This window comes from Oncorhynchus nerka, linkage group LG15 (assembly GCF_034236695.1).
Source record: "Oncorhynchus nerka isolate Pitt River linkage group LG15, Oner_Uvic_2.0, whole genome shotgun sequence".
Classification (NCBI taxonomy): Eukaryota; Metazoa; Chordata; class Actinopteri; order Salmoniformes; family Salmonidae; genus Oncorhynchus; species Oncorhynchus nerka.
Window position 1 is genome coordinate 73627025 of NC_088410.1, and position 12374 is coordinate 73639398.

The following is a 12374-nucleotide window of genomic DNA, read 5'->3' on the forward strand; positions in this document are numbered from 1 at the left end:
TACATAAGTTCTGTTATACTCACAGACATGATTCAAACGGTTTTAGAAACTTCAGAGTATTTTCTATCCAAATTTACTAATAATATGCACATCTCATATTCCTGGCATGAGTAGCAGGAAGTTGAAATTGGGCACGCTATTTATCCAAAAGTGAAAATGCTGCCCCCTATACCTTAAGTTAATGCAACCGCTGTGTCAGATTTAAAAAAAACTTTACGGAAAAAGCATAATCTGAGAACGACGCTCAGAACCCAAAACAGCCAGAGGAATATCCGCCATTTTGGAATCAACAAAGTTAGAAACAACACCATAAATATTCACTTACCTTTGATCTTCATCAGAAGGCACTCCCAGGACTCCCAGTTCGACAATAAATTACTCATTTGTTCCATCATTTATGTCCAAATAGCCACTTTGTTAGCGTGTTCAGCCCAGTAATCCATCTTCATGAGGCGCAGGCACTTCATCCAGACAAAAACTCGAAAAGTTCCGTTACAGTCCTTTAGAAACATGTCAAACGATGTATGGAATCAATCGTTAGGATGTTTTTAACATAAAACATCAATAATGTTCCAACCGGAGAATTCCTTTGTCTTCAGAAAAAGCACTGGAACGAGAAGTAGCTCTGTCGGGAGCGCGCGTCATGAGATCAAGGCTCTCTGCCAGACCACTGACTCATAGGTCTTATGAGCCCCTCCTTTATAGTAGAATCCTCAAACCAGTTTCTAAAGACTGTTGACATCTAGTGGAAGCCCTAGGAAGTGCAACCTCATCCATATTTCAATGTGTACTCGGTAGGCCAAGCTTTGAAAAACTACAAACCTCAGATGTCCCACTTCCTGGTTTGATTTTTCTCAGGTTTTTCGCCTGCCATATGAGTTCTATTATACTCAAACATCATTTAAACAGTTTTAGGAACTTCAGAGTGTTTTCTATCCAATACTAATGATAATATGCATATATTAGCATCTGGGACAGAATAGGAGGCAGTTCACTCTGGGCAACCATTTCATCCAAAAGTGAAAATGCTGCCCCCTATCCCAAATATGTTAACAAATTAGTCATTAAAAGTAGTGATGATGGAAATGATATACACAATAAGAATATACAGTAAATACTGTGAGATTTGTGAAAGTGAATGCAACCTGATTAACATCGGTCATGACCCGTGATCACATGGTAACAACCCTATCAGGAAATAGAAAGACCGGGCTGTCCCTGGTTAAGGGGCTCTTTAAGTAAACTAGGCCTAGATGTGAGACAGTACATTTCAGGAATTTATTTTCAGCTGTCATGGTTGACCTATTAAGTTAGTAATAGATTCTAAAATTACCTTTGAAATTGGTACCTTGAGTAAAATGGAAATGGGCTATCTGGAACATGATCATTCCTAGAGTAGGAGTTTTGGAAAGCCATGTTGGGATTTCCCTTTGACACATACACGCTCCCTGATAAAGGTACACATTGTACTCTTTGAGATGAGGCTTTAGGGAGGGGGGCCAGCAGTGTCGGGGATGGGGAAACATTGGCTAAAAACCTGCTAAAGGAACTAGAGAACAAAGATGTGATAAACTTGCGGACAAAGATGTGATAAACTTGCTATGTTTGAATTGAAAGACTTGAATGGTTTTGCAAGATTTATTAGCCATAGACTGTTTAGAACAGTGCATTAATGTTCCAAAGCATGTGAATGTGTGCTGCTGTTGAGGTTGTTGATGCCCCCACCTTTTACCCGTTTTGGCCTTAAGTTGACACTTTTTCAGAATTTTCCTTAATATGACGCGTCCCAGGTTCTCTCGGGTTCAGCCATCCCTGGATGACCGCATCTTCCCCACACAGCCCGGTGTCGCTGCCGTCTACAGCGTGAGTACATACCCTGCACCACACGCACACATTCCTACTGCACCACAGACACATACGCTCATACCACACACACTAGTTGTGAACCTCACAAGCATACCTCAACCACATCTCACACGTCTGACGCACAGTCTGTTTAGTTCTGACATAAAATCTAGAAAACAAACGCCTGGTGTGTGTCCCACCCCAACTGTCACATTGCCTGTCAGTGGAGTCAGTCACTGGCAAAGACTCCTCCTCTGGCAACAGAAGTCAGATTAGCTGCTTTATCCTGGGTCAACCAGGGGAAATGGGCCACACAGAGAGATGCTAGGGAGAGTAAACCAGTGTTCAGAGACAAACAGTGATGTTGTCGTACAACAAACAGAAGAGTGTTGCCTCTACCGCACAGAGGCTCCTGTGCAGAAGCAGCAGCGATGTACGCACCACAAAGCCCAGGGGAGCAGAGGTGGGACGGACGGCCTGCCTGCTGCCTGCATTATCTGCTGTGCCAGGCTTGCTGCAGCAGCAACACCTGCAGTGGGTTACAGCTCACAGTACAGCACAGTGGCAGGGCATGGGGATAGTACAGCACACTGCCTGCAAACACTGCAAAGGGACAGACAGGGCAGCACTCCACAGCCAGGGCAGAGCCTGATTCTGCACAGCAGGGCACAACACACTTCATGTCCAGCATAGGTCTGTTCCTCTGCACAAAGACAGACAGGGGTTAATCCCTGCCTTAGCACCTTATTTACATTCCTCAGCAGGAGCAGGTCTAATGACCTGTGGAATCCTGTGCGTGTGTGACTGTGAACATCCCCTGGGTGATGCTTTGACAAAATTATACCGCTTCAGCACACTAACAAATACCGGATATCATTTGACTCGGCACACACACAAGCATATGCCCTCTATCTTCAGTGACTCTATTTAATTTTGGAATCATCTGATGTCATTTATCTTGCTCTGTGTGCTGTAGGTACCGAGGCACCCTGGTCCTCCCTACACAGCTCATGACTACACAAAGGGACACCCTAACTTGGCGGGCACGCCGCCAGGACATGCCCACTCGCAGGCGCTCTCTCAGGTATCATTACCCACAGCTTCCCCATATCGCTACCCTAAGGGCTGGGAGGCAAGTGGAGTGGTGAGTGTAGCCGAGTCTCCGCCGTCATCCTCTCTGCGTCTGACCATTGGTCTGTCTGTCCGTCCGTCTGCCTGCCTGTGTTTGTCTGTATTTCTCTCTCTAACATCTTTATCAAAATGCCTGTTGCAGCCTGCTTCTTGTGTGAGTTTAATGAATTAAATACACTGAGTGCCTGTTGATTGGTCGGAGGTTGTGTTTTTGTATCTCTGTATGTCCTGTACTGTTTGTCAATAGTCCAAGAGAAGCACATTTGTCTTAATGATCTGAATTCCACAGGACATCAGCAACTTTGACTGCTGCGGCACTCTCTTATTTTCTCTGCTCTCCATAAGAGGCTGCTAAAGGGGTCATCAATTTGTCACTGAGACAGCAAGTCAATTACATTGCCTTTGCTGTGATTTGCTAGTTTCTCCTACTGCCTTGGAAGTGCACACGGGTGCACACACACTTGTTTGCAATTCCAGAATGAGTCAGCCTTTGCAGAAGGTGTGTGTTAAAAGGGTTCCCATGACCCTGTGTGTTCACCATGGTCACCCCAGCCCACACATTGCCTCGGCCGGAAGGAGCTGCTCTCTCTGGCTTAATAAGTTTCTGCCACCGGTGGCAACTGTAATTATCCCAGCTAAATAGCCACACCACCAGCCACTCACGAGGGCAAGAAGTGCTGCTTTAATTCCCTACGATGCACACATGAAGTGATGCGACACGGGGGCTGGTGTTATAAAAGCTCCTTAGAGATGTACAGTCGTGGCCAAAAGTTTTGAGAATGACACAAATATTAATTTTCACAAAGTCTGCTGCCTCAGTTTGTATGATGGCAATTTGCATATACTCCAGAATGTTATGAAGTGATCAGATGAATTGCAAAGACCCTCTTTGCCATGCAAATGAACTGAATCCCCCAAAAACATTTCCACTGCATTTCAGCCCTGCCACAAAAGGACCAGCTGACATATCAGTGATTCTCTTAACACAGGTGTGAGTGTTGATGAGGACAAGGCTGTATATCACTCTGTCAATACCTATGTGAGAATGCTGTTCATCGACTACAGCTCGGCATTTAACACCATAGTACCCTCCAAACCCGTCATCAAGCTCGAGACCCTGGGTCTCGACCCCGCCCTGTGCAACTAGGTACTGGACTTCCTGACGGGCCTCCCCCAGGTGGTGAGGGTAGGTAACAACATCTACACCCCGCTGATCCTCAACACTGGGGCCCCACCAACAACGACGAGACGGCCTACAGGGAGGAGGTGAGGGCCCTCGGAGTGTGGTGTCAGGAAAATAACCACACTCAACGTCAACAAAACAAAGGAGATGATTATGGACTTCAGGAAACAGCAGAGGGACCCCCCCCTATCCACATCGACTGGACCGTAGTGGAGAGGGTAGTAAGTTTTAAGTTTCTCGGCGTACACATCACAGACAGATGATGTGTACGCCACCCGATGTCACAGGAAGGCCATGAAGAGCATCAAGGACAACAACCACCCGAGCCACTGCCTGTTCACCCCGCTATCATCCAGAAGGTGAGGTCAGTACAGGTGCATCAAAGCAGGGACCGAGAGACTGAAAAACAGCTTCTATCTCAAGGCCACCAGACTGTTAAACAGCCACCACTAACATTGAGTGGCTGCTGCCAACATACTGACTCAACTCCAGCCACTTTAATAATGGAAATTGATGTAAAAAATGTATCACTAGCCACTTTAAACAATGCCAGTTAATATGTTTACATACCCTACATTACTAATCTTGTATGTATATGTATATACTGTACTCTATCATCTACTGCATCTTGCCATCTTTGTAATGCATGTATCACTAGCTACTTTAAACTATGCCACTTTTATGTTTACATACCCTACATTACTCATCTCATATGTATATACTGTACTCGATACCATCTACTGCATCTTGCCTATGCCGTTCTGTACCATCACTCATTCATATATCTTTATGTACATATTCTTTATCCCTTTACACTTGTGTGTATAAGGTAGTAGTTGTGGAATTGTTAGGTTAGATTACTCGTTGGTTATTACTGCATTGTCGGAACTAGAAGCACAAGCATTTCGCTACACTCGCATTAACATCTGCTAACCATGTGTATGTGACGAATAAAATTTGATTTGCTTTCCACAAAAAGGGCTTCACAGGCAAGGATATTGTTGCCAGTAAGATTGCACCAAAATCACCTATTTATCAGATCATCAAGAACTTCAAAGAGAGCGGTTCAATTGTTGTGAAGAAGGCTTCAGGGTGCCCAAGAAAGTCCAGCAAGCGCCAGGACCTTCTCCTAAAGTTGATTCAGCTGCGGGATCGGGGCACCACCAGTACAGAGCTTGCTCAGGAATGGCAGCAGGCAGGTGTGAGTGCATCTGCACGCACAGTGAGGCAAAGAGTTTTGGAGGATGGCCTGGTGTCAAGAATGGCAGCAAAGAAGCCACTTCTCTCCAGGAAAAATATCAGGGACAGACTGATATTCTGCAAAAGGTACAGGGGTTGGACTGCTGAGGACTGGGGTGGTCATTTTCTCTGATGAATCCCCTTTCCAATTGTTTGGGGCATATGGAAAAAAGCTTGTCCAGAGAAGACAAGGTGAGCGCTACCATCAGTCCTATGTCATGCCAACAGTAATGCATTCTGAGACCATTCATATGTGGGGTTGCTTCTCAGCCAAGGGAGTGGGCTCACTCACAATTTCGCCTAAGAACACAGCCATGAATAAAGAATGGTACCAACACATCCTCCGAGAACAGCTTCTCCCAACCATCCAGGAACAGTTTGGTGACGAACAATGCCTTTTCCAGCATGATGGAGCACCTTGCCATAAGGCAAAAGGGGAACAAAACATTTATATTTTGGGTCCATGGCCAGGAAACTCCCCAGACCTTAATCCCATGAGAACTTGTGGTCAATCCTCGAGGCGGGTGGACAAACAAACAAAAATACAATTTCGACAAACTCCAAGCATTGATTATGCAAGAATGGGCTGCCATCAGTCAGGATGTGGCCCAGAAGTTAATTGACAGCATGCCAGGGTGGATTGCAGAGGTCTTGAAAAAGAAGGGTCAACACTGCAAATATTGACTCTTTGCATCAACTTCATGTAATTGTCAATAAAATCCTTTGACACTCATGAAATGCTTGTAATTATACTTCACTATTCCATAGTAACATCTGACAATAATATCTAAAGACACTGAAGCAGCAAACGTTGTGGAAATTAATATTTGTGTCATTCTCAAAACTTTTGGCCACGACTGTAGTCTAGCACAAGATATCCCCATATTTACCTCTCAGGGCTAACCCAGGCAGAATGTACCAGATAGGCTATGACATTGGTCTTGTTCAGTGTTTAACTAGACTACTACTGTAGATTTACCATGCTAACACTGTCCGTTATTCTCCATTGCTGAGGAGAGCAACAGTTTGGTTGGTCTAAATAATTGTGAACTCAGGTAAAATGCCCAAACTGATGAGTCATCCAATCTCTTCTTAGCTTGTTCTTAACTACCATTTTCCATCCCGCTTCCCTGTTTCTCTGTCCTAAATACGTCCCCCTCTCTTTCCTTTCATCTCTTTTCTACATCCATCCATCCCTCTGTCCCTCCCCTATGACAGTCTCCATACACCACTGGACAGAATTCTGGCTCAGCACCTCTAGTGTACTCTCCTCAGACGCAGCAAATGAACACGCAACCGCAGAGTCGCCCGGTAAGTGCCTCTTCCTTCTCTCTGCGTCATTTGTATGTATTATGACTGGTGTGCTTTGGGAAACCCAGACAGATCATGTTTCATTTTGATTGGCCTGGAGGGGTACGGTGTCGTCTGAGGTAGTGATTGACATGTTCTGGGTTCAGTAATGATAAGTCCTGATGACGTGTCTGTCAGGCAGTCCTCTTCACACTCTCTGGAATCTGCTGTGTCTGAGATACTTTCCAGTCTAGAGTTATCTAATACCGGTAGCTGTTGATAATCATTCCTGTAAATGTTGTAATCATTTTGTTACACCTAATTTTAGAATGTCATAATGCATTTATTCAGTGTGCCAATGACTTTAAGATGATATACTTAAAGTATTGTACTGTTCTATCTGCACTTTCAATGTAGTCATCCATGCCCAGCCCCAGCCCCAGCCCCCCTGTCATGTGGAACCACCAGGTCTGCATCATCTCCTCTAATGGCAGTAAACATGACAACGTGGCAGCTCTACTGCTCTGTGGTTTTGTATTACCATGCCTCAGTGTTCCCCTCATTGTTCATCTTGTCTCTTTGTTACTGTCCTCCTCTCTCTGCTTTACCATTGCTGCCTCACACTCTCTTTCTGCCGGACCTCACACCTTCTCCCCCATCAGTTCGCGACGGGCCCTCGACCAACCCACCATCAGGTAACTTACCCCATTTCGTCTGTCCTCGTCTGTTTTCCCTCAGCTAGAGCTGCTTAGTGCACTTTACCACGCTACTGTTATTGGTTGGCAAAGAGCTTCTGCTCTCAGTGGAAATAGGCCCTGTTTATATAGGATGTGTCCCTTAACCTCTTACCTCTACCTGGGACGCTTGCGTCCCAACTAGAGCTCTGGAAATGCAAATGCGCTACGCTAAATGCTAATAGTATTAGTTAAAACTCAAAAGTTCATTAAAATACACATGCAGGGTATCAAATTAAAGCTACACTCGTTGTGAATCCAGGCAACAAGTCAGATTTTTAAAATGCTTTTCGGCGACAGCATGAGAAGCTATTATCTGATAGCATGCACCAATACACTACAACAGAAAAGCACAGCAGGGGACGTAAACAAAATAATTAGCATTTCGGCGTTACACAAACCGCACAATAAAATAGAAAACAGTCATTACCTTTCACCATCTTCTTTGTTGGCACTCCTAGATGTCCCATAAACACTATTGGGTCTTTATTTCGATTAAATCGGGCCATATAAAGCCAAGATATCGTTATATGTAGACTGTGATAAACGAAAAAAACAGCGATTTCACAACGTAACGTAATTTTTAAATTCAAAAAGTAGACGATAAACTTTCACAAAACACTTCGAAAATACGTTTGTAATGCTACTTTAGGTATTAGTAAACGTTAATAAGCGATAAAAATCATCCGTAGGCGATGTAGATATCATTAGCTGTCGTCTTGGAAAAAATTTCAGGAGAGAGCTCTTCCGGAATGATCTGGGCGGAGACCGGAGGTAAGCGGTGCCCCTCTTTCGGTTCAACCAAGAATCAAAGATGATTAAATTCACAAGATACTCGACAACATGGGGATGCTGTGGGAGTTGAATGCTCGGTCTTATCTAATTCGGCTCACTGTTAACAATTGCGGTAGTGGCGCAAGGATATTTATTTCCATTTTCTGTGATCAGGTTTTCCTGCGCTTTCCGATGTAACGCACGTTATGTAATAGCCACAGTCGTGATTTAACCAGTTTTAAAAAACGTCCGAGGGTTTCCTATACACACATTCTAACCATATGAACGTACTATATTCCTGGCATGAGTAGCAGGGCGCTGAAATGTTGCGCGATTTTTAACAAAATGTTCAAAAAAGTAGAGGGTCGACTGAAGAGGTTAAGTCAGTGATTCCCAACTCCATTCCTCAAGTACGTTTTTGCTTCCAAGTAGATTACGTAGATCAAACAGCGATGGAGTATGTTGCCACTGCGCAATGAGAATAGCCTATGCAGCTGCCAACACCTCAAACATGTTGAAACATTTACGCTGACGTGACCCTAGTATTCCTACCATCGGAGCAAGACAAATGCCAAACGGCATTTCAGAACGGGCCAAAGGAATTACAATAGAGAGAGGTATGTTTATAGCCACGGAAATGCACACCACCTCGTGGTTGAGAAGAATAGGGGTTTCAACACTTCGTGAAAGTGCTCGAGCCACCTTACAGACTTTCAGTAAATGGGCAGTACCTGCTCTATATAAGCAAGCTAAACCAGAAGTTGTCAATTAATTGGCCAATGCGCACCCTGTGTTGACTTACTGCAGATGGATGGACCTCCAGGGCTACACAGAGATACTTAACAATGACACCCCATCACATTACCTCAGACTGGGAAATGAGAAGTACCGCGCTTCAGACATGCCCTGTTTGAGTGCCACACAAGTGTGCATATTTTTCTCTTTGTAAAAATACATAGCATAGGCCTATACAATATCTGAGCCATGTTTATTCATTGACAACTTCGGGATTAACTTGCTTATATAGAGTGGGTACTGCCTGATTTCACATGCATATTGCACTTTATTTTAGTGTTGGTGAGTAATTGTGTGTTCTCATTTAAGATAATACAAAGTGTTGGTATTCCTGATTTGTACTTTTATCAGGCATTATGACTCATGATCATGTATGGAATCAGGAATAACAGTAGATTGTATTTTTTAAAATAAACTCAAATTAACTACAGTAACTTTTGCATTTCATTTTCCCGCTGTACCGAAACCGAACCGTTACCCCAAAACCGCAATAGGTACCGAACAGTGTGTTGGTGAATCGTTACACCCCTAGTGTTTAGGGGTACTTGAGTTGGGAAACACTGCCCTAACTTAATGAGAATATATGGCTCCCCTTCCCGCCTTCTTTCCACGCAGGCATGCAACAGTCTGATTGTGTTTGTCAACAACCATTCTCTCTAGATTTTTGCCACATTGTTGTTAAAGGCATATCCAAAAAGACCGTTGCCTGTCTGCCAGTCACACAACGATGCTAGATGTTTGCCATACTATAGTGATGACTATCTTTTCTTCTCATGTTGTGGACTTGCTAGTCAAACTGTTGATCAGACTTAGTGTCAACATGTGTGGTACTATTAGTACTGCGCCAACATTTTGGAAATATCTTGTCCTGTTTTCTGACGTTGGCATACTTTATGTACTCGATTCTTCTCCTTTTAAAGAGGGTTGAAATGCATTTTTAGATTATCTGTTGATTTAGATGCTTCATATGAATGTGATTGCATGTTTTGTTTGAAGTGTGTGTGTGCGCGCATAACTATGTGATTGCTGAGGTGATCCTGGGCACAGAAACGGAGCCCGTAGAGCCTTCCTGGTGTCTCCCTGTCTGAGAAGCAGATGCCATTTAAAGACACTGGGTCCCACAGGCAGACAGGCACCCCCACCCCGTCCATAACTTGTTGTCCAACATTCTCACCTTCTGGATCATTCTGTGTTGGCCATTTTGACAGACTATTAATAGTCAGCCTCCTATGTCAGTCAGTCTCAGTGTGTCTGAATCTGAACTGTTTACTGGCACAGAGTACACAGTACATGCCCTGTCACATACTGGCTCTGCTCTGTGCTGGCAATGGCCTCTCTTGTGCCGCCACGGAAGTGGAGTCGGAAAGCAGATGAAGCAGAACTAAAGGGCTATTATACGGCCAGAGAAAATGGGCCTTGTCTCTGATATAAATTACAATCCCCTCACACAAAAATGGTTACATAGTGATCTCATTCAGACTTCTTAGTGTTACTCTTGATTTCTCTTTTCTAAAGTAACTTCAGTCTTTTGCTCTTTATTGCTCTTTAAGAATGCAAACCAAGAGGTCAGACATAAGGATAAAGTTGTTGTTTGGTTGGACAACATTCGTTGTAGCCTATATCTCCACTTTAGAGACATCCAAGTACATTTTATCAGTATTGTTTTTGAGCTGGTGTTTACTGTGAGCAGTTTTCTTCGTTTTTCTAGTAAGAGTTATAATTCAGCCATGGAATGGTCAGATATTAGCATCAACATTTTGCATCTTGCATTAACATTTAACTTGCTCAATTGAGGCCATGTCATCGTGCTCTGTTTGAAATGAGCAGAGCTATCATTTTTGGCACTCCCTAATACTAACAACAAGCTCATCATGTCTGCCAGCCAAATTTGAGCAAAATCCTAGTTGGTCTACCGTGCATGTTGCCAGAGCAAAGCAAACTGAAAGGGAAGAAAAAGGAGCGTTCCCATCAGGATTGACTCGGACTCCCGCCTCTCTCTCTCTGTCTTTACTCCGTGGTGTTGGAAATAATACTGCGGTCACACCTGGTGAGCCTGGCTGAGTTTAGTCCTAGGTGAATGGTAGCAGCTAGATAGAAAGAGCTCTGTGATGTCACAACTCCAGAGGGTAGGTCCTGGCTCGCAGCGTTCCACACCCTGTCTGTGTTACTAAGTCATTGCTGTCGGCTCCTCACTGGGACTGAGAACTACCCAGTTGGAAAAGGGGCCCACCGGCTGCATAATGTTGCGGTTTGTGCGTGTGTGTGTTGTGAATGATTGCCCGCTGTGTTGGGCTCCACACTCATCAGTGCAGTCTCCCATTGGCTTTTCTCTCTTTCTTGCTTCAATATTCAAGGGAGGATTCAGGCCCATCCAGGTAATAATGACTCTTATCATAACTCTCTGCAGATGCATGGCATGAGGAACACTCCTACCCATAGGGGTCCTAACCCCTAACATTTAACCTTTAACCCCAGAGCCCTCCTGTGGCCATCATCTTCACTGCATTTTTCTAAGTAGAAAACGCCTCTTCCCCCCAACATAACAATCTAAGACCACCACACTCACTCTCATGTTCTCTTTTTAACAAACAAAACCTTTTTTAAATAATTCTATCATTTTGATCCATTTTTCTTTCCTCATCTTTGCTTAGTTTGGATGAACTGCATGCAGAATATTAGAACTGTTAACTCTTCCTTTTAGATCTGATAACTCTTCCTCCCCCCCATTTTATTTATTTTTTGTTGTAATTTTTACCTACCTTTTTCTCCCCAATTTCATGATAACGATCTTGTCTCATGAGCCTAGAAAAGCCTCCCCCCAGCCAAACCCTCCCCTAACCCGGACGACGCTGGGCCAATTGTGCACCGCCCTATGGGACTTGCAGTCAAAATACGTTTTTTACTAAAAAGAACCTGAACCTTTAAAGGAAGTTTGTGTACACTTCAGGGTACCTGGATCTCTGAATTATTGGAAGCTGAGTCAACTGTGTGGTAAACTTGAGCTCTAGTCGTTAGGATGTTGGCCACAGCTGTTGTTTGGAGTCTTTCATCTTGCCCAGAGTACGTTGATTGCTGCATAAAATGTTATGAGTTCCCCCAAAAGAGCCTGGCAGTACAGAGCCTGCCATTGATTGTAATATTTAGTCTCCTGCAAACAGCACAACTTCTGCAGTCATGAGAACATTTTCATGATTCTGTTTTTTATGATGCGCGAAGAGCTGTCTCCAAATCGTAAACACAATCTATACACAGAACTATAATACACTGTATCCCCAGTTTGTCTACATTAGCTATAGCATAAACAGTAACAATTTATCTTGGAGCACTTCCCTTTACAAATGTGACTGTTGTAGACACTGCATTGTAAAGGCCATTTGGTTGCA

The 12374-nt window shown here is 43.9% G+C and overlaps 1 protein-coding gene across 15 annotated transcripts in view; it reads left to right on the plus strand.

Moving 5' to 3' along the window:
- Window positions 1-12374, plus strand: part of LOC115143275 (eukaryotic translation initiation factor 4 gamma 3-like) — a 72782-nt gene that overhangs the window by 20907 nt on the left and 39501 nt on the right. For 7 of the 15 annotated variants that reach the window (XM_029683497.2, XM_029683498.2, XM_029683501.2 and 4 more), the window contains exons 2-7: window positions 1764-1863; window positions 2822-2989; window positions 6617-6709; window positions 7106-7156; window positions 7351-7383; window positions 11346-11366. In XM_029683497.2, coding sequence (XP_029539357.2) covers window positions 1764-1863; window positions 2822-2989; window positions 6617-6709; window positions 7106-7156; window positions 7351-7383; window positions 11346-11366 — 466 coding nt within the window. The remainder of the gene's footprint in view (window positions 1-1763; window positions 1864-2821; window positions 2990-6616; window positions 6710-7105; window positions 7157-7350; window positions 7384-11345; window positions 11367-12374) is intronic. The other 8 variants (XM_029683502.2, XM_065001885.1, XM_065001888.1 and 5 more) reach the window with 5 other exon arrangements.